Source organism: Gopherus flavomarginatus, chromosome 1 (genome assembly GCF_025201925.1).
Source record: "Gopherus flavomarginatus isolate rGopFla2 chromosome 1, rGopFla2.mat.asm, whole genome shotgun sequence".
In the NCBI taxonomy this organism is placed as follows: Eukaryota; Metazoa; Chordata; order Testudines; family Testudinidae; genus Gopherus; species Gopherus flavomarginatus.
Window position 1 is genome coordinate 99,108,371 of NC_066617.1, and position 22,039 is coordinate 99,130,409.

Consider the following 22,039-nt stretch of genomic DNA (forward strand, 5'->3'; position numbering starts at 1 on the left):
CCGAGGAGCAATAGGGAGAGGCCGATGTTCCAGGTCAGCCTGATTGACAGGGCGGACAGGCTAATGAGGTAGTCATGAGGGTCCTGTCCTCTGTGTGAGATGGAATTGCCCAGAGCAGAGTGGGGCCGACCTAGGAGAGAGCAGGAGCCTGAACTGGGGAGCAGAGCCATGCCAGCCACAAAGAACCAAAGAAGCAGCCCAGGAGGCAGGTCAGTGCTGGGAGCAGAGCCACAGAAGCAGCCCACAGAACAGACCTGTACTGGGAGCAGAGCTGCAGCTACCACAGCCAGAGGGGCCAGAAAAGCAGCCCAGGAGGTGGAGGCAGAGCAGTAGCAGTGCTGGGGCTGGGGCTGCAACAGACCAGAGCTAGGTGTGGTGAGCAGCTGGGGAGGGAAAGCGGGGACTCCGGGCAGCAGACCCAGGGCTGGGGGACACCTCTAGCCATGAGGCCTTGCAGGCCAGACCTGGAGGGGGATCATAACCCCGACAAGGAGGGCTGATGCTGGGAAGAAGGGTCCTGCTGTCTAGAGCCTGACTGCATGTGGCCAGCACCAGAGCAAGTGTCCAACTCACAGCATCCCTGCAGCACAGCCAGGGCCTGAGGAGGAGGTCTGGGACGTGCGAGGAACAGACTGTGAACTGCCCTGACATTCCAGAGATGGCTGGTTGTGATGTCCCCATGCCACAGAGCAGGGTGACGTGTTCTACTTTAACTTTCCCATTTCTTCCTTATTTTTAAAAAATGGATTGCTCTTTAATAATTGTATTTGTTTGAACTATATGCAATGGTCAGTGGGTCAGGAAAGTGTCCAAAACAGAGAGAGCACCCCGAGCTAAATTCCCTCTAAGCCAGGGGTGGCCAACCTGTGCCTCTGGAGCCATATGTGGCTTTTCAGCGGTTAATATGGAGCTCCTTGCATAGGCACCAACTCTGGGGCTGGAGCTACAGGCGCCAACTTTCCAATATGCTACAGGTGCTCACTGCCCAACCCCTGGCTCTGCCCCTGACCCCAGCAGCCTATTAAGCGCCGCACACTCAGGGCTGCGACGAGGAGAGATTCCTCTCCCCCAGCTCCAGCCCCAACCCAACCCAGCCCAGATATGGACCTGCTGCGGCCAGAGGAGAGGCATCTCTCCTGCGGCCCCAGCCTGGCAGCTCTGAGCCAGGCTGCACTGGGGTCAGGAGAGGGACGCCTCTCCCACAGCTGCAGTAGGTTGGGGCCAGGCTGGGTTGGGGCCATGGGAGAGGCACCCCTCTCCCCGAGCCCAGGTGCTGCTGGGGGGCGAGTCCTCTCTCCTCGTTGCAGCCTTGGGGCAGCCTGCACACCAAACTCCTCATCCCCAGCACGCACTCCAAGCTGGAGCCCTCCCCAACACCCCAACCCTCTGTCCCAGCCCTGAGCCCCTCATCCCCACTCCAGAGCCTGCACATCCCCAGCTGGAGCCATCATCCACCCACACACACACACACCCCTAACCAGGGGCACTGGAACAATTTTTATAGTGGAGCTGCTGACAGCCATTGTAACCAAACTGTAAACCCTGTATATAGTGGAAACTACTTCAAGCCAGGGGGTACTGCAGCATCCCCCACATTGCTAGTTCCAGCACCTAGGACCTCAACCCTCTGCCCCAGCCCTGAGCCACTCATCCCCAGCCCCACCACATATCCATATTGGTGCACATAACAAAATTCATTCCACACATGGGTGAGAAAAATTAGAGGGAACGCTGTCCCAGGGTGGGGATACCCTAGCCCCTGTCCTAAGTAACCATGACAGGGTTGGGGGTTGAGCCCTCCAGGAATCCTGGGCCCAGCCTTGGGGTTACAAGGACTGTGCCGCACAAGAAAGTGGAAGGGGAGCCCTTGAGGTCAGGCAGGCCTCTGGGTAAAGGAAGTGGGAGCGAGGACTCAGATCCTTTTGTTAGCCCATTTCACTGGGGTAATTTATAAGCCTAGAAAGTTCCCCGCAATAGTGGGACTATTCCCTCACTTACATATAGGAAAAATGAGAATACAAGAAACCATAAAGCAACAGCAAAGTGACTTATATGCTAGCAGCACAAGGGAGACTGCATCAGACAACATTAACACAATAAAGAGAAAAGGCACAAATGTGAAAGCAGCAATCACAGCAAATTAAAACATAAGAACAGTGCACAATTAGAGAGTGGGAAACCAAAAAACTTTAATAGGAGGGAAGATTGGAAAAGCTGTGGAAGATGTGGCAAGACACCAAGCCACAGATGGCAACAGTGTAAAGAGGCAGAATGTAGGAAATGCCATAAAATGGGACATTTTGCAATGGCATGCAGGTCATCAGGAGCAGTGGAACAATCCAGGAGGGAGTGTTATCATCAGATGACAATGAGTCCATATTTCTAGGGACTATATCCTCATATCTGATAATGACCCGCAATTTACCTCTGAAACATTCCCAGAGTTTCACAAGACTTTGATTTTGAACATGATACTAGTAGTCCACATTAGCCTCAGAGCCAACAGGGGAGGTGGAAGGAGCAGTGTAGACAGAGGCAAAATAAGGTCTCCTGGGACCTGGGCCAAAGCAAGTGGGGTGGCCCCAGTGCCGGAATTGTGGCCCTGCCTCACCCCTTCCGCCTGCGGCCCTGCCCACAGCCCCATCCCATTCTGCCCCTTCCCCTGCAGCCCTGCCCGTTTTTCCCACAGTCCTATCCCATTCACCCCCCCCCCCACTGCAGCCCCACCCCATGTTCTCTCCTTTCTGCCCCGCCTCACTCACTCTGGCCCCAACACTGGAGAAGCTCTGTCCCCCAGCCACAGCCCCAGCATCACAGTGGGGAGTGAGTGCTCCTCCAGTCCTGAGGCCACGGTAGGGAGCGAAAGCTCCTCCAGTCCCCAGGCCTGGGCGATGGAGCTTCCCCCATCACCCCATGCTTCTGCTGGGGACTAGGGTCTGAGTGCTCGGGCTTCCCCCACCCCACCTGTCCTGAACTTCTGCCAGGAACCCAGGTTGGGGAACTGGGGTTTTCCTGCACGCTACACAGCTTCTACCAGGACTCTGGGCTTCTGGTGCTCCACAGCAGATTTCTCCTGGGGTGCCCATTTTTGCAGGACCCCCCAGTTGGCCAGGGGCCCTGGGCACAGGCCTCGTGGCCCACTGGATAATCCACCACTGAATGCAGACTACAAATTGTTCTGCAAAATCAGTGGACCCATATAAAGCATTCCTGGCATATCCGTCAACACCACTTGCATCAAGACTATCTCCAGCAGAATTTCTCATGGGAAGATGACTAAGGATGCCTGTATCTGTGGCACAAATACAATTTAAACCTAAGTAGACCAACCGGCAGGAATTTTGAAAATAGGATGCCAGAATAAAAATTCAGCAGCAACAAAACATCAGTGTTCAGCACGGACCAAAAGCACTACAAAACAAAAGCAGTACCTTTCCAGCCAGAGAACAAAGCTTGGCTCGAAAGCTCTCAGACATCTGGAACTATTCTGAACTCCTCAATCTCCCACATTCTAACTAGTGAAAACTCCAAAAGGATTTCTCTGGAGGAAGTTGGTTCATTTTCAGTATTTCGCAACCCAATGAAGAGAGGTTCTGGGACCTGCTGGCACAGGCGCCGACTTTCCAAAGTGCTGGGGGGTGCTTGACCCCTTGCTCTGCCCCAGGTCCTGCCCCCACTCCACCCCTTTCCCCAAGGCCCCACCCCCACCCCACCTCTTCCTGCCCCTGCTCCCCGCCCCCCAGCAACCACCATTTTTTACCTGTGGGTGCTCCAGCCCCAGAGCACCCACAGAGTCTGTGCCTATGCCTGCTGGTGCTTTGTCAGGAAGTGAGCCCCCTCCACAGGGAACTCCATGCACAAACTCAACAGAAGTGAGAACACATCTGGAAGACTGATCAAAACCCCCTCAAAGACCTGATCTTTAGAATACTGTTCAAGACTATTTAAATACAATTGATAAGGGGAAAATAGAAGTGTAAACAGTTTTAAGGAATTGAAGTTTCTTTTGGACTGCTGTGTGTATACACATTGGTTTATAATTTAAGTTTTAATCTTATAGAGTTCCTGGTCCTCCACAGTTACCAGAGGGGACCAGGATGTGTAGAAGCAGGAATCTTAATAAGTGGGGGAACTTCCCAATTAGGGAATTCTCCATTTGCTGCTTAAACCATGGCTCACTATGTTTATATCCTCCTTCTACAGAAATAGCACCACAAAGAAATGAAGTGACTTGCCTAAAATCACACAGCAGGTCTATTCTATTCTACATACTACAGTGATGAGCGCAGATAAAAATGTATCTGAGCGCCTTCCAACAGCACATTACTAACATTTGTCATATGGTGGTTGTTCTCTCATCCTTTCCCTAGGGGGAGAAGTGTGTCCTGTGGAATGTTTTGGAAGGGTTTTTTAAATAGTAACATACGGCAGGTGCCGACTTTTCAGAGTGCCGAGGGGTGGTGGGGTGTGCTCAACCCCTGGCCCTGTCCCAATCCACCGCTTCCCCCAAGGCCTCACCCCTGCTCTACCCCCACCATTCCTCTTCCTGCCCAGTTCCACCCCCTCCCCCAAGAGCGCTCGTCCTTGCTCCTCCACTCCCAGCCTCCAAACAGCTGTTCACAGTGGGCAGGAGGTACTGGGAGGGAGGGAGAGACGCTGATCTGCAGGGCCCACCAGTGGTCAGGAGGTGCTGGGGGCAGTGGGGGGAGCTGATAGGGGGGCTGCCAGTGCACACGTGCACACAACTATGTGTTTATATTAGAGAAGGTAAGGTCAAAGAAATGCACCTTGCCCTTTGAGCAGAAGGCAATGAGGTTTGTGATGGACCTTAGAGTTCATTCCACATTCTTGGACTGACCCCTGAGAAAGCTCTGTCTCATGCACAGACAAACTTTACCCTTGTGGTAGAAATTCCATTGTGCCAGAGAAGCAAAGTTATCAACCGTGGTCTTCATCCTGTAACTTTAGATTGTCTTTTAGATATCCTGGACACAGGCCATGGAACACTTTGAAGATAAGTTCTGAGACCTTCAACTTGATATTCTCTGAGAAGCCGGGGTAGAGAGCAGGGGACAGTTCTGACGGGCTCACAGTTGCCTGTGTTGCTGAGGTGATGCACTGCAATCTTCTATACTAGTTGGAGTTTCCTGGGAGCTGAAGGCTTCATGCCCAGCTACATCACATTATTGTAGCCCAGCTGAGAGGTGACAAAAGCCAGAACAGCTGAGGTCAGATCATTGTGCGCCAGGACGGAATGAGTCTGTTAGCCCATTGGAGATGGTAGAAAGCATTACTTCCACATGCTCATCAGGGGCAGAGCTGGGAACAGAGCCTAGGTCTCCTGGCTCCCAGGCCAGTGCACTATCCATGGACTGCACTGCATTTCCTCATTTAAGGTCTGTTCTTAAATAGCAAAAAATCCTACCCTGCTCTAAACCCCACAGAGCTCAGTAATGCTGCTCCTGGGCTTTCAGAGGGAATGAGAACGGCTGGAGGGGAGAGGCAGGGGTGAGGCCACCTCCCCCCCCACCATCTTCCAGCTATGAAAGGAAAACACTGCAGCGGCCCTCAGGCTGCTACAGGCAAGGGCTGTTTGTCTCCTAGAAAGGAGTACCGCTGGGTACCTATAGCAGCGAGGATCAGGAGCCCCATGCCTCTCGCACCCCCAGCGCCTCCTAGAGAGGTTGGAAGTAAAGGAGCTCCGGACTCAGCGCGCTGCCCAGAGAAAACTGGTCTAGGCCTCAGCCGTCTAGTCAGCGCCAAATAAAGACTCGTCGGGAACAGCAAGCGAAGGCCGGGGATATATCTCACGCTCACGATCCGCTTGGCGGGAGGAGGGACCCGGCCAGGCGCGCGCCCGCGCGCCCGGGAAAGGGGGGAGGGTGGCTCGCGCGCGCCTGGGAAAATGTTGCGCAGATTCTAAAATGGAACGTTGTCGGTGGCGTGAATGAGCGCGAGGGGGTGTGTGAGCGTGAGTAAGACAAGGACCAGCGGCAGCAGCAGCAGTAGGAGCCACCACCGCACCCGCCACCTTCTTGCAGCCGGTCCCCCCGCAACGGTACGGGGAGCAGCCGTCTCCTCCTTCCCTCTGCATGGAGCTCTCTGCTATCGGGGAGCAGGTGTTTGCGGTGGAGAGTATCAGGAAGAAGCGCATACGGAAGGTGAGGCACCAGCATCTATTTCCCACCTTGCCCTCCCATGCGCGGGGGGGGGGGTTCCAGAGCACCGCGCTGCAGGGAAGGGGCACAGGAGGCCCTGCTCCCCTGTCGTGCCATCTTTTACATATTCTGTGCTGTAGTGGGTGTGACGGACACGGGTATCTACCTCCCGTCCCATACTGCAGGCATCGGGTATGGGGGCATTAGTATGTCCCCCAACCTATGCTGCATGCAGGAGGGGGGGCGTGGTGATGGGGACTAGCACCATGATGCGCGCAGGGGGCGTGAGGGGGATCATCGTCAAGCCCCAGTGCTGCAGGTCATGGGTATGTTTTTCTGTCACCATGTTACAAGTAGAGCAGTATGGTGTCGGTCACCATCACTATCACCTACTGCTCCTACCTATCACCATCACTATCACCTACTGTCCCAAGAGAGGACAGGTACCATTTCCATACATGCATCTCTGCATGCTGTTCCCTGCAGGAATGGAGAGAAAGAAGAGCTAGCTGCAAGGCTTGTAGGGGAAAGAGGATCCCTGCCTTTTCTTCTTCCTCTTTTCCACCTCCTACAACTAGGTCATCTTTTCCTTTTACTACCTCCCCTTAAATGAGTAGTGGCCTGTTCAAGAATAGGCCACCTTGCCAAATTTGCTGACCTCCCCTTCCTGATCCTTCATGCCTGTGGATGCAAGTCTTCTTAAGTGTGGCATATATCTTCAATTCCTTGAGGATTAAATTTCTTAATTTGTAGTAAGGGTTCATTTCTTTTTGGAAAAATGTGGGTGTGGGGAGAGAGGCACTGATGGAAATGGGAGAGATGCCTGCATGTTTATCCTATCACCTCTGCTACCTTAGACAAGTCATTTTTGCACCATCTTGATCCTTGGGTGCTGAGCTGTACCTGTGGTTTGAACGGGCACTTCTGTAGATGATGAGGTGATTGAATAAGGCATAGTGCAATGAATGTTGAAATGTTGATGTGGGACTCTGGGCGAGATCATTGTATAAGAAAGCATGGCAGTGTGCTTAAATGATAGAAGCGGGAATTGAAGGAGCTGGGTTTCTACTTCTGACTGCCTCTTTTGGTAACCTTGGGCAAGTTATTTTGGTCCCATTTTTTTTAATTGTACTAATTTTGTGTACTGTTTTTGGATGCTGTGGGGCTCTGACTTTTTTCAGGGGTGCTGAGGTCCCATTGACTTGAATTGGAATTATTGGTGCTCAGCACTTCTGAAATTCATGCCAAGATGTGTCAAATCGGGCACCCAAAATCAATGGACATGCCTGAAAATGTTGGTCTTGAATTTAGTAACTCACTTTACACAGCTGTAAAATGGGGATGGAGAGGGTATTAACCACCTCATGGGCTATTATGAGGATTAACCATAAACATCTCTGAAATGTCTTGAGAGCCTTCAATGGAAGACACCTTATAAGGCAGTATTTTTTCACATTTTTGAAAGCTAAACACCTCACCTTCAAGAAAATGAAACCAACTGCATGATCTCCCTTCCCCCTACAACCCATTGTGTATGTTAAGTGTATCTTAATTTGTACATTTTCCATGCCCTGCCTCCATAAGTATGTGTGTACACACCACACTTCAAGAAAAGTTATAAGGGCAAAATCATGCTGTTAGTTATTATTTCTCAAAGATCATATCAGTTGTACACATGCTGCTCAGGGCTCTTGAATTGATTTCCATACTCTCCCATTTCTTCCTTCTCCCCCCTATATAGTGAACAAGTAAGTGGATACCTTTAAATTCAGCTTTGAATTGCTGTTTGTCCAGGTCAGAAGGTTGAGTGGCTTGGATGGAGGAGACAGTGTTTGTGCAAAGCATGTAGCAACTGGAAGGGGACATGCCCGAGAGGCATTTCATAGCTTCTAAAATTTTGTATTTCTTCTGGCTTCTTATAACTTGCCCCTCAGACACTTGTTCCATTCCTGGCATGAGTCTTCCTCTCATATTTATGCATGCGGACTTGTTGTAGGGTTGCTCATGAGTTGTGGAGCTGTGCACATGTGGGCTGCTTGTTGGAGGGTTGCTGGGGCTCCGCCTTCTGGTACTAGTCACTTTTGAAGCACCTGCAGAGCTGTGCTCCCTGGTTGATAGTAGGGTCATTTGAGAGTACTAGGACTACGCACGCATTTGTTTGAGAAACCTATGGATTATTCAGTTTAATGAAGAAAAGGCTTAATTATTTTTTTAAAGGTAGTGGTGGGGAACAAGCTCTTCAGCGTGCGCTGTTGCCAGTGCAGACCAAAGGGTATTAACTTGTCACAGTTTCTCCTCTTCCTGTAGTACCCATATTGGGTTGCAGGGCTTAACTTTTTTTTTTCCCCCTCCTCTCTCTAGGGTAAAGTAGAATATCTGGTGAAGTGGAAAGGATGGCCCCCAAAGTAAGTATCTTTCCCCTCTCTCCACCCTACCCCCCACTGCTTGCCAGTAATGGCTTTGGCTGTATTTCTGCTCTCCATGTTATTAACATATGTACTCTTGTGCCTTGCTCCAAAAAAGCCAGCCAGCCCCAAACACGCTCTATGTACCCATATTCCTGACTGACTTAATGACTGATGAGGCTGAAGCATGGGCCCATATCCTTCAGTAATCTCTCTCTTTTCTTTCCATTGTCCTCTCCCCTCTGAAACTGTCCACTTGCTGACTACTTCCAATCCATCCATCTTACATAGAAAAACTCCAAGGGAAACCGAGGTGATAGGGTTATAAGTGTTAAATTCAGTAGGAGGTGTTCTTCCTTCCAGGTCAGTACTGAGAAGACTCCCCAGCATATTATTAGAGGGTGGGTTGCCTCTAGAAGTGCTTTGTTTTGGATAAGACACAAATTGTGAGCATTACCTCTTATCATTAAAGATTTCCCTTCACAAGAGAAGAGGCACTGACTCAGATTTACTGGTCTCAGTCCAACACAGGGAATCTGTGTTGCCTTTTGAGGATTCCCACTATTTTCCATTGGTTAGGGTATATTTCTGTTCCTGTCCTAAATTATTTTAGTGGTTATTTTAGTCTTCCCCAGAAGTGGCTGCATTTCAATTGGGAGTGACTTTTGCAGCAGGGAACAATCTGTAAAATGCTGTGAGATGAAAGGGATTATGTACAATTATTACTATAAGAACTGCCTGCTTAAACGGACTAGTTCCTCCTCAGTCCATATGGACATCTGTCTTCACTCTTCTAAAAAGAAGTTGAAACATCTCCAAATGTCTCGCACCCCCACCTCCCAGGTGTGTGTGCACACACACAAGTGTATACAGTCCCTGTCTGTCTGGTTGGTGTGGGAAGGGAAACATTTTCTTCCTGGCTATAAATTCTGTGATCAATTTAACACTGTGCACTTGAGTACCAATATGTATAGTACAGTTTAGGACCAAGGGCATTTTCTGTGGGCCTGCTGACTTTAGAGTTAACTTCAGCTTTGTGTATTCAGGTTTGGAGCATGTCTGCACTGCTAGGAGCACAGAACATTGGTGTTTGTCCCATTACTTTCCACGAGTGCAGTCACTGCAGTGGTGCCTATTTCACTTCTGCTTGATTATTAGCCAGCAGGAATGGTGGACTGAGTTTGGTCTAATATCTCTTCTGAAGGACAGTGCAGCACTTGCCTCCTTTTGCCGCCTTCTTTCTTCCTTCCTTTCTTTTCCCCCAGACCTTGAGATCCACAGCAAAACAAAATCCTAGCATGGGCATTTGAACCCTCACAGCCTCCTGGCTCAGAGGGGAGAGGATTCCTTTTTTTGCTGCCATGACACCTCAAAACATAAAAATATCAAACCCTGTTGATCGGTATCTCATTTTTGAAACCTGTTCTTTCCAGGGCTAGCATTGCTTGAAACCTAAATGCTTCAGTTGTTAATGCTCTTCCTTCCTTTTACCAATCTCTGTCTTTGATCTCTAAATGCTCTGCAGGTGCAGAGGTGTGCAGCATACTTAGGTGTTTACATCCTAGCCTTCCAGCACATCCCTTCTCCCTATACTCATCTTGGTTTTCTCTTCCTCTGTGTGTGTGTGTGTGTGTGTGTGTGTTTGTGTTTGTGTTTGTTTGTTTGTTTTGCTGTTTCTGATCTCCTTACCTGTTATTCATTTACTCCCACTGTAATGTTGATGGAAAGGGGAAAAGGGTCAGATACAAGTAGTGCATTTGGTTCTTTCCTGTGCATTCCACATACGCTTCTCAAATTTCCCTCATTAATTTGCCACACCTATCAAATCTCTGGGTTGTGCTGCTGCAGGCAGGGACTGGAAGGGTTACAGATCTGACTCAGCCACAAGCTTGTTTACAACTTGTGTTTGAGGTAGGGGGAGGAGGGAAGGAAGATCATGTGATCTGTTTTCCAGAGTGTGTGCTCTCTGCAGTTCTGCTGCTGCAGCCTGGACTGTGTATGTGTGTGTGGTGCAAATCGCACCGTTGTTTTTTTTGTTTTGTTTTGTTTTGTTTTTTTTTAATATATGCAGTGTTTTGCCACTGCAGTGAGCAGGGAGCTGAGCTGCAGAGGAAAGGAAACACCCATCAGGTTTTTTGTAACAAATCCCCCTCCTCCTCTGCCACCAGAAAAGGAATCCACTGCCTGATTTTCCCCTCCCTCTTCTGTAAAAAAACGAATGCCAAAATCTCTGGAAGGGAGAAAAAGAAACCTTCCTCTGCACAAATAACATCTTGACTTCGGCAGCCTGCAGATACTGAGACTGCTGCAGGAGGCTTGGGTGAAAAGATGGGGAAGAACTGGTGAGGGTGGAGTGAGAAGGGCAGGAAGGGTCAGTTGACAGGGAATGGTGAAGGCCTGTCTGTTCTTAACCCTGTGCTCTGTCCATAACCTTCTAGAATAAAATGCATCTTGGAATTTCTGGGTTTCATACCTGTCCTTCTCCCTTGTTGAGGAATCTATATTAGGGGAGATTCCTGAGGATGATTCTAGAAACCCTATCTTGATGCTCTCTTCCACATCAGGAGTGAATGTTCCAGAACCACACGCACAATGTACACTTCTTTATCCAAAAACCAGACTGTTCTGTAATAATTTGGCTTGCTGCTCTGCTGCAGAGATGTTTATACAAACACCTCTGCCCTGCATGTGGTTTTTGGTACAACTTCTTTCTCCCCCATTCAGGAATGTATGAGTGTGTGCTCCACTGCATGGGTCATAGACCTTTTTAGTCCAGAAAATAAATCACTCTGGAACATTTTATTCTAGAGCTATATTCTCCTCCCTGCTGGGATAGGCATTCCAGATGAATAACGCATTCCAGATGAATAACACATCCCAGGCCCTGTCAAACATGACCTTTGTGAGTAGTAACCCTTCCAGAATTGATTTGCATTTAGCTCTTCCATGTTCTAGCTCTTCTCAGAAAGCAGTTTTTAAAGACTTCCCCATAGTCAGAATGTTTCACTGATAGCACACATACCTCACCTAACCCCTGGTTCCTGTCTCAGCTGCATAAGAGTCAGGGAGGAAGATGGGCTGATGACCTTTCTGCTCTGCAAGGTTAGCTTCTGTTTTCTGGGTGCCAAGTTCAGAAGTATTATTTCTAGTCCTCCCCCACCCCTCCAACACCTGGCTTACATTAGATAGCTTCTGTGCTGCTGAAAACAATATGCATGCATCCCTTTTTTTTCTTATCCAAACCTAGACCTGGTGTATAAAACCTAGTCCATCAGCATCTTGTCACCGATATAGGAGGAGTTAGGAGGATAAGAAATAGCAAAAGGGTCTGAAGGCTCACAGTCAACTTACTTTATGCCCCAAATCTAGGTGTCTTTTTTTTTTTTTTTAATTAAACACCATCTGTGCTGAAAAATCCATTCAGCTGTTTTTAATCCTTTCAGCTTCAATAATTCAAGATATGTTGTTAACACAGGTGAAGAAACATATTTCTGCTTAGGAATCTATTAATCTCGAGTGTCCTGTTTTCTTGAAAATCCCACCCAGCCAGGCCCACTGCCATAGTGGTTAGTGCTCTGCTGTGGGGCAGAGCTGGATTTGCTCCCCATGTTGGGAGCAGCACTGCAGAGCAGATTTGCTCAGCCTTCAGTGGTGGGAGTAGTTTATGATGCTCCTGCTGACTTTAAGAAAGGTTTTGAGGGGACCTGTGGTGGAAAGCCCTCTCTGTTCCCTTACAAAGAGTGGATGATGTAGGGTTTAGACTGATTCGGGGGCTGGGGGGGTGTATGTACAGGTGAAAAGAGGTGATGGGAAGTTCCCAGAGCTCTAAAAGTGCTATGGCTGGTCCCTGACCTCCCACTGAGTAGTGATCTATGTATGGGAGGCAGGTTCCAGGGCCTCAGCAATTCCAATAGCAACCCTTGCAGAGATGTTTCATTGAAGTCTTTTAAAAATATATTCATTTTTATTTCTTCAGATACAGCACATGGGAGCCGGAGGATCACATCCTGGATCCTCGCCTGGTAGTGGCTTATGAAGAGAAGTAAGAGGGCTCAGTGTCGTTTCCCCCTCTTCTCCCCCCCACCAAAGGAAAACTTAAAATAAAAAGGTCCTGTATGCATAGAAGGGGAATAGCATGGGCAGCAATGTCATAAGCATCTCTGCTGTCCTGCCAATACGCCTCAATTGCCATTAAGGGTGGCCACCTCTGGGAATGTCTGGTTCATTCTCCATGGCCCATTCAGCCCTGGGACTCTGCTGAGACTGGCAGGAAAGAAGTCAGTGCCAGTCATGGTGGTTTTGTGAGAAGGACGCTTGTCCTCTCATTGCCCAAATGCTGCTGGAGAGCTATTGTGAATAACTTCCAGTCACTGCCACCTGGGCTGGATATAAACAGGTGACTTAGAGGCACCATATCCCAACCTAGATCAACTGAACTATGCCGTTTCCTTTCTAACAAGGTTTTACTCCCATGAGAAGCAGCTCTGGGGTTTCCTTCTTACTCGTGATGCCGGCCAGTGGGCTTTGGTGAAGGCATTAAGGGAACTAGCTAGATGCAGAGAGTGGAGGCCCTAGCTGGGCCTTGTGCTGTGTTGTTCTGTATTGCAGTTTGTCATTTTGTCTCATGTGCTTTCCTTGCAGGGAAGAGAGAGATCGTGCATCAGGATACAGGAAGAGAGGCCCTAAACCAAAACGTCTCTTATTGCAGGTAACCTTTCACTGTTCCTGGCATGTCCTCTCCCGTCCTTAGCCCCTTTGTTACTGCATCTATGGATCTTCCAGGGTGGAGCTGACTTTCTGTTTGCAATAGTATATCTTTGGACTTTGTCCGTACCAGGAAGAAAGGTGGTGGGTTTTAAACATAATAGCTAATACATTTTAAAATCCTAGTATAGACAAGGCAAGCTGCAGTTTTAACCCACTTAAGGGATTGAGATGAACCGAAGGTGTTTCCATTGAGGGTGTGCGTACACTCCCAGGCTGAGTACGCAAACTTGTGTTGGCAGGGCTCATGCTAGCACACTAAAAGTAACAGTGTGGACATTGCAGCAGTGGCAGAAGCTGGCTAGCACCCGAACACAATTGGCTAGCGCGTGTTAAAACTAGAATGTGCCCTGTGTACACAAGGATTTTACAGTGTGTCAGCTAGCATGTTAAACACCTCTTGTTCTAATGTGCACAAACCCCCTTTCTTTGCTACTTCAGGCTCTGAGAGGGCACTGAGAGCATCCCTCTGCTGGAGATTATCCCTGCATGAGGGATGGAGGAGGTTTGGGCAGTACTCAGATATTCTGCCTTGTAAACAGCTCTCTGGTGAAACTTGTGCCTCCGTGTTAATGTTTATTTTCAGCAAAACTTAAACCATGCTCAGGCCCAGATGGAGCTGGCCTGTAGAGGGTCGTTGTGGCAGTGGAGGCATCATATTAGGGCAAGTGGGTTCCACTGTGCAGAAGGGATGGCTGTAGGTGCCCCGCAGGGCAATCAGAGCCATGTAAGTACCTAAACAATTAGTTTTCTGCCATAAAAGAGATGCTACCTGTTTTTGTGCTCACTGGATTCAGACTGGGCCCTGGCCCTGTGGAATTTCAGAGCCGTTGGTCACATGGAAGCAAAGTCCTGGCAACCTACACAAGTAACCATAATGTCTCTGCCCACTGTTGTGCCATGGACGTGATCCTAGGAGGTAGATAGAATGAGGAAAGACTTACTGGCTCAGCTAGTTTATCCTTTTTTGCAGACCTCTCCATGGTATTCTTCTCCAGGATGTTTTTGCAATTTTAAACATCTCAAGCAAGTACGCTTCCAACTCGTATTAGTTTTTATGATGGTAGGGCCAAGAGGCTCCACACAGCAAGAGACCACCCTTTCCCTGGAGACTTTAGAGGACAGACAAAAGATGAGGAGGGAAATGGCGGCACAGGGGGTGAAGTGACTTCTCCATGGTCATTTCGAAGATCCGTGGCGGACACAAGACTAGAACTCAAGTCTCCTGATTCCTAGACCAATGCCCGGGGATTGACCAGGCTGTCTCAGGAGACTATTCTGTACAGCAGCGGTTCTCAAACTTCATTGGACCTTGACTCCTTTCTGACAAGAAAAATTACTACATGACCCTAGGAGGGGGTACCGAAGACCGAGCCCTGTCGCCCTGGGTGTGGGGGCCAAAGCTGAAGCCCAAGGGCCTCTGCCTTGGTCAGGGGGCATGTAACCTTAGTCCTGGGCGGTGGGTCTTGGCCCTGTGCCCCAGCAAGTCTGAAGCCAACACCAGCCTGGGCGACGCCATTAAAATGGGGTCGTGACCCACTTTAGGGTCCCGACCTAGAGTTTGAGAACCTTTGCTGTACAGTAATAGCTCTTGCTGTTGGGATGGTTGACTTGATGCATTCATCTCAAGCTTTCCCTCTGCTCAGTGACCTCGCTGCACAACTCTCTCCTCCCTAGGCGTTTATGCACCTGTAGACAGTTATCCCCCTTCCTCTTAGGATGGTTCTGTTTCTGCAAGGGCATTTGAAACACACAGATGCTTTAGTTCTGTTGCTCTGGGATGACTGGCCTTTCTGTTCCATTCCCATTCACAGAGGCTTTACGGTATGGATCTGAGGAGTGCCCACAAGGGAAAGGAGAAGCTCTGTTTCTCTCTATCACGGCAATTTGGAGGAGGAGGAGGAAGCAATCTGGCAGGGGCCAAGCCAGGACAGACAGAGCTATCAGAGAAGAGTGGGGGAGGTGTCCTACCATTCCCGCTCCGGAAGCAGCGCAAGAACCAGAAATATCTCCGGCTGTCGCGGAAGAAGTTTCCACGCATGTCAAGCCTGGAGAGCCGTAACCACAGGCGTGAGTTCTTCTTGAAGGAATCAGTGGCACTAGAGACTAGGCAGACTCCCAATGACTGGGATGCGCCGCAGCATGCTAGCAAAGAAGGTAAGGCCAGGGACCCCATTTGACTGTGAATTGAGGGGCATGAGCGTGATGCTCTCTGATTTTTGTTTACTGGACACACACACTCTTCCTCCTTGCCTACTGCATCCTGGGAGTGTGGTTTTGGGTCAGCTCTTTACAATGTGTGCAAAGGCTGTAATTGGCAAGGTTGTCCCCAAACACTTTTGCAAGTTGTCTGGATGAATAACTCGATTAATCTATCAGTCTGTTTCTGTGGTGTTGCCACCTATGTGTTCTTATATTGGTGACCATCATCATAGTATCAGAGTCCATGTGAAAGCCAGTGCTGCTTCTCCTCCCCTCTGCTTTTCCAGAGAGATGACATGGCTGTCTGTTGCAGTGAGAAACTGTCTTGTCATGTTCCAGCATATAGTTCTTCCCCTCACCCTGATAAAGGGAACCTTAAAAGATAAATTCACATACTTGTAATCCTCTAGCAGTGCCACTTTGAGGCATGTGTGCAAATATCAATGGGAACCCTTCCCTCCCTCTCTTCCACCCAAAATCCCTTTATGTTAATATTGTGCTAAATCACCTGTTTTGAGGGTGGGGTGCAAAGGTCACTGGAACTTCATCAAATGTCACAAGCTAAGTAGGGCAATAAGTGGATGGCAGACCTCCAGGCAAACCCTGGGAGCTGCAGGGGGGCATCTCAGGAGTCATATCCTTCAGAGTCAGTAGCAAACCACTACCCCTGCATAGTTTGAGCTTCTGAAGGTGTGGTTTTCCTGATGAGATGTAAAATCAATGTCATGGCACTTCGTAGGAGCAAGGTGTTACCCAAGTTAGAATTAGGTTGGGCCATGGGGCTAATTAGATTCTGGTGATCCAAACTTTCCCTACTAGTTTCAATTGGAGAAAGTACTCAACTTCCCCCTCCACGACTGCCCTGTAGCGCCACTAATGCAGAATGTCTGTCGTGCTGCATATTGATGGTGGGTGATGTGACCCCTAGCTGAACAGTCTGTAAAGCAGTTTGGGATCTGAAGGATGAAAGGTGCTAGAGAAATGTAAAACTATTTTTCTATTCTCCCCTCGATGTGTGCACGTTCGGAATTCCGGTTAGTGTCTGGGTGAATGGACTCTTTCCGAGGTGAGAGTAGACACACCTCAGATATCTGAGACAGAAGCCAGGAAATGCCCAGTTAAGGGGTCCACATTCCATACCCAGGTGGGACAACAGGGTGCAGTACAGGTAAAGTAATAGAGAGGGGATGTTTCCCTCCCCTCTCCATATGTTTTTGTGGCTCTCTTTGGGTGCGGGGTTTGTTCAATCTTTTCTTGAGTTTTTTATACTGTGGGGAAGTGGAAGTGGGGGGGGTGTTTGGGTCCCTCCCTTTGAGTGGTAGAGGTTAGGAGCTCCAGGAGAGAGTAGATATTTTTAGCTTCCTCCCCTTGGTGAGGAGGGAGTAACGAGGGAGACTCTTGTACCCTTTGGACCCCAAAGGAGTGGCATTGATGGGCTTTGGAGAGAGTCACATCCAGCCCTTCCCTTGGCTGGATTTGGAGGTCAATGGAGGAAAATCCTCAGTTTGTTAGGGCCCCCTTAGGCCCAGGGAACATGCCGTATCTGGAATGAGCTTGAAAAATACTAGTTTTGATTGGGGTGGGGGTTGAGTTTACACTATAGTGAACACTTGCACTAACCAGGAGACCTAGTGGGCTGAGATCCAGTTGCCAGATACTCTCCCCTAAAGTGGGATATTTTCCCACCCGTTTGGAAAGAGGGTGGGAAATGTATAATGAACATGCTGATGGACCTGTAAGCATGGTGGTGGTGTTGGGGGCTGTTGTAATATCAGCCTGCACAGCTGATTGTGTGTCTGTCTGTCGTTCTTGCCGCTCCCCCTTCTTCCCCTCACCCTTCACTGTCCCATTATTATCTTCCCACCTCTTCCCTCTGCCCCTTACTTTCTGTGGGGGTGGGGGGGGAGTTAGACACCTACAGTGCCTTGGAGCATGTGCAGACTTGGCACAAGTTGATGTCACCCACACATAGCCAGCAAGGATGCTCCTCTTCTGTTAGCCCCTCATTCTTTTTCTAACGTGCTCTTATCCACCTCCCCCTCTGCAGTAGGTGTGGATGCAGTTGATGGCAGCCTCCCCTGGATCCCCACCTTGTCCCCCAGCGAAGTGACAGTGACAGACATCACGGCGAACTCCATTACCGTGACCTTCAGAGAAGCACAAGTGGCTGAGGGCTTCTTCCGAGACCGAAGTGTGCAGTTCTGAATCTCCATTTTTAATGTTCCTAGTCAGATTCTTTTGGGAGTGGGGTGATTATTTCACTCTTTAAAAAAAAAATCCAAAATGTTTCTTTTTAAAATGTTTACAGAGGAATTTTTTTTTTTGTTTTTTGTTTTGGTTTTTTTTTACTGAAGTCTCATTGATTTTTCTTTTCCCCTTCAGATACGCAAAAACAAAAGGCAATGTACGGGCAATGTGTTTTTGTTTGTTATACTTGTCTGTTATTGCTTTGGCCGTCTGAGAAACTGATACCCCTTTCCTTGGCAAAGACTCCCCTGGTAGGGCATCTTGAGAATTTTTTTTTTCTCCATGTAGTCCCTTTGCTATATTAGTTCTGGCACCTGCATTTAGGGTGAGAGAGGACACAGAGATGGAAGGGGTTGGACCTATTGCTTGCTTCACTGATTTGCAGTTGTTGTCCCTTGGGTAAAGATGCTTCCTCTGGACAACACCCTCCCTATCTTCCTCCTCCCACCCAGCTACTACTGTGAGATGTAATGGACCTGATCACTTTAGGTAGCTCAAGTCTGTTATAAGCTTCCTCCCTTCCTAATGTTTTATCTGTGGCAGTATTGCAGGTAATCTGTTTGCCTGGGAAGGTAGGAAACTCCATTGCAAGTAATGAATGGGGCTGATGGTTGCAGTGTGATTCCATGAAGAATGGAGGGATGTCTTCCCTCTCTGCGTGATCCATTGATTTTGTAACACAGGGGTTTTCAAACGGGGGGTGGGACCCTGCAGGGGGTTGCGAGGTTATTATATGGGGGGGGTCGCATGCTGTCAGCCTCCACTCCAAACCCCTCTTCACCTCCAGCATTTATAATGGTGTTAAATAGATAAAAAAGTGTTTTTAATTGGTAAAGGGTTGGGGGGGTCGCACTCAGAGGCTTGCTATGTGAAAGGGGTCACCAGTACAAAAGTTTGAGAACCACTGCTGTAACACATATCTTTGTAACCTCCTAGCTGTGGTATATTGGCTACACATACTCACTTTGGATTTCTGAGCCTTTAATAAAGGCCCTTTAGGAGGATAACTGTATATATTAACACAGTGGTACTCATTTTTCTCTATCCAGAGACCTTCCCAGAACTCTTCTCTCTGACTAGAACCCTTCTCTGATCTAGAAATATGGGAAAGGAAAGATGTTTGTGTGTAACCGCCCCCCCCACACACACACTGAGGGATGAGGATTCCCCCCAAGCTGAGAACCCCTGTACTAAAAGATTTACCAAACCCAGATTGGATATAAATATTGTCCTGAAAATGCTTTAATAAGTCAGTGAAAAGGGTGGCTCTCTTCTTGGGAAGAAGGGCTCACGGAGGGATTGAAACATTGCCCGGCAGTGCTGGAAATCCACAGATAATGGCAGAGGCCTAGTGCATGAGAACTAGGCAGTGATACTGGACTTTAGCTGGTCAGTTTCCACTTTTAGGTAGTTTTTTGCTCTCTGATCAAATGTAAAGGCCAAAAGTGAATAGCATAAGGGCTGGGAGGAGTCTACTAGACTTCTAACATTTTTTTTTAACTTTCAATTTGTCCTCTAAAGTGATAAGGACTCTTGGATTGAGTGTCCTATTTATATTTTTCCCTCCCTCCCCTTTTGAGGGTTTAAAAAGCTTTGCCAAGGAAAGCCACCTGCAGTTCTATAGAGCCTGCCTGGTCTTGCACTTAAAAACGCCTGGAGATTTGTGCTGGATTCTACCTGTGACATTTTGGGGTTTCTAAGAATTGCTGAATCTTCAGAGTTGATAGTTTAGCATCTGTTCTTGCACGCTCGCTCACTCATCCTTCTTTAAACTTAAAAATCTCTTTCTCCCTATGGAAAGCAAGAAGGGTAAGCTAGGGCCTTGGGGGGAATTGTGGGGTAGTGTAATACAGTGCAGCCTTGACTCTTTCTTCATTTACTGCCCTCCTTTAATTCCCTCCAAAAAAAAAATGACTTCATCTGCTGGTTTTGTGCTATCTGAAGCTACTTTCATACAGAGCTGAAACTAAGTATTAGTGTAAATCCTAAATGCTGTTTCTCTTCAGCTCGTCCCCTGGAGGGCTTAGCTTCAGGCCTGCAGAACTTAGTTCTGCAACACTGATGCTTTGGATCCTGCAAACACTTGCTTTTTACAAAGGTTTTGGACTGCCTCTAAGCTTTTTTTAAAAGCACATTTTACCTCTAATAGGCTCTAGCTGCTCATAGGATACTAAGATTCACCCTCCATTGTCTGGACTAGACTGCCTTCCACCAGGTCATGGTACTTGCAGGACAGATTGATACGCCCTATATTTCAGGTGTCTCAGTGCAAATATTTTTGTCCCTCAAAATAAACACAAGGTGGATGCAGGAGACTGCCCCAGCTCCAAGTTTTTATTAGTGGTGAATTCTGAGAGGGTAGGGGGCGGGGAGAACCTGAGTTGATTTTTTTTATTTTTTTTTTTAATGGTGGGAGTAGGTGTCAGAGAAGAAGAGGGAGTGCTGAATCCTAAAAAAATAGAAACAGTGCAACCTGTGGGATAAACATAGACTCGGGACAAAGTTTGTCAAACATGGTTGCTTAGTTAGACTTCTAAATGCATATATAGTCACCTACATAGAAGTGTCCTCTTTCCCCATCCCTCCCCTCAAAAAAAGGGTGCTGAGCACCTGCATCTCCTACTGACTTCCCTGAGAGTTGCAAGTCCCCAGCATATCTGAAAATCAGGGTGACTTTGATCCAGGTGACTGTAGATTTAGAAGGTTAATCCTAGGCACCTGAGTTTGAAGAACTTACTCCCCAACTTGTCATTGCAAACCTTTATAGGATCTGGAAGAGTGGTTTTAACTTTTATTTTTTTTATATGTGGGTATATGGCCTTCTATGCACTTTTCCCAGTTTAGTCCAGAAATACTGCAAGAAAAACTCTGGTGTCTGTGGATGTTTCCAGCCCTGGCCAAAATCTGGGAAGCAACAGAAATCCTGTAAAGGGCAAGAAAAAGGCTTCTTCTCTCACCAGACTTCCGCTCTGCTTTTCTCTCTCCTTGGTGTCACCTTTTATGCACCCATTGAGATTTTCCAGACCAAAGAATTCTGTCTTGACATTCATTTTCTTTGAAGAACACTGTTTTTGCAAACTTGACTGTAAATGGAAGTTCTGGAGCCCTTGCAAACAGGATTCACCCACTGCTTCATTTTTAACTCTTGTAGATGTTTACTTGTATTGCTTCTGATGACTAATATCCTTTTCTGACCTAAAATGATTAAGGAGATATAGTGGTAGCCGTACTACCTTATGCCCAATCCACTGGGGGGGTTTAATCCATTTCCGGTTGAGATGCAGAACCCTGCTGATGTGTGGGTTGGCTTTTTTGGTGGTGTGGAGAGAACAAGGGGGGAGAGGATGTTTTGTGGTAGGAAACTAAACGTATCTTTTTTTTTTTTTTTGACACATCCTTAGCCAGGTTTGTCTATTGTAACAATCAGTCTTGCTCTCTTAACAGAATGGTTTTATTGTTTTTAGTCTCTGTAAAGTGTGGTTCTCTTCTGAAAAGTGACTGGAGAAATGGTGGTGTGGGCTCCAGGGTGGTGGAATGTCAATGATTTTCAAATCAAATGTGCTCAGTTTACAAGTGCAAAGATTCTTAACTGCGGACTCAGCCTGGAATCTGAAAGTCATACGGAGGCCTTGTTGCCTGCTATCATAAAAATTCAAGATTGTGTGATTGGTGCTTCCCTAGCTATTATGGTTGATGCAAGAGACAAAATAGAGTCCAGCTGGAACGTACTTTAATGGTTCTGTTTGAAATAGAATCCAACTGACTCCCCTATAGCTTTGCTAACTGCAAGGCTGAAGCAATGCAGACTGACTTCAGCCAGCAGAATTGCACAAAAAGCAGGTCCCTTGAGTAAGAAGGGACTTTTCTTATAGAGTCAGTCTTCAGAACAGAACTGCACTGTAAAAACTTGCCGGCAGTTCTTTGGGTAGGTGATGCTTGTTTCATGCATCTGTTCATAGTGTTATTTTATGTATTGTTTGTATCGTGGCCACACTTAGGGGCCCCAGTCACGTCGGGACTCCATTGTGCTAGGCACTGTACAAACATTTGTTGAAGACTGCTTTTTTCCCCTCAATACCTTTCATCCCCAGACCCAGTATTTTTATTGATTCCTCAGAGCACCAACCACAAAAGATTAGCGGTATCTTAAGGTACGTCTACGCTGCAAAAAAACAACTCACCAGAACCAAGTCTCGGATCCCAGGCCAACTTCTCGGGCTCCCGCTATAGGGGCTAAACATACCAGTGTAGATGTTCCCATGC

At 47.9% G+C, this 22,039-nt stretch overlaps 1 protein-coding gene and 1 long non-coding RNA gene across 7 annotated transcripts in view; one reads left to right on the forward strand and one right to left on the reverse strand.

Moving 5' to 3' along the window:
- LOC127031071 (uncharacterized) overlaps window positions 1-5,522 on the reverse strand; it is a 94,515-nt gene extending 88,993 nt beyond the window's left edge. Inside the window, exon 1 of the long non-coding RNA XR_007768491.1 lies at window positions 4,898-5,522. This is a non-coding gene — a long non-coding RNA (uncharacterized LOC127031071). The remainder of the gene's footprint in view (window positions 1-4,897) is intronic.
- Window positions 5,523-5,844: 322 nt separating this feature from the next.
- On the forward strand, window positions 5,845-17,947 carry CBX7 (chromobox 7). Of its 6 annotated transcripts, none has more exons than XM_050917604.1 (7): window positions 5,845-6,161; window positions 8,520-8,563; window positions 12,540-12,605; window positions 13,205-13,271; window positions 13,914-14,054; window positions 15,142-15,484; window positions 17,580-17,947. In XM_050917604.1, the coding sequence occupies exons 1-7, from the start codon at window positions 6,093-6,095 to the stop codon at window positions 17,732-17,734; spliced, it is 885 nt and encodes a 294-aa protein (XP_050773561.1). In that variant the 5' UTR covers window positions 5,845-6,092; the 3' UTR covers window positions 17,735-17,947. The 6 variants fall into 6 exon arrangements, with proteins under 6 accessions (XP_050773561.1, XP_050773567.1, XP_050773554.1 ...); XM_050917597.1 differs by having other exon boundaries at window positions 5,848-6,161; window positions 17,577-17,947; XM_050917610.1 differs by lacking the exon at window positions 12,540-12,605 and having other exon boundaries at window positions 5,846-6,161; window positions 17,577-17,947.
- The last annotated feature ends 4,092 nt before the right edge of the window (window positions 17,948-22,039 follow it).

What these genes read in the sequence shown, in the direction of transcription:
- CBX7 (XM_050917597.1), top strand. Translation starts at nt 6,093, where the DNA reads ATGGAGCTCTCTGCTATCGGGGAGCAGGTGTTTGCGGTGGAGAGTATC. An exon ending in GGAAGAAGCGCATACGGAAG is followed by an intron (nt 6,162 to 8,519) that starts GTGAGGCACCAG and finishes TCCTCTCTCTAG; the next exon opens with GGTAAAGTAGAATATCTGGT. An exon ending in TGGAAAGGATGGCCCCCAAA is followed by an intron (nt 8,564 to 12,539) that starts GTAAGTATCTTT and finishes TTATTTCTTCAG; the next exon opens with ATACAGCACATGGGAGCCGG.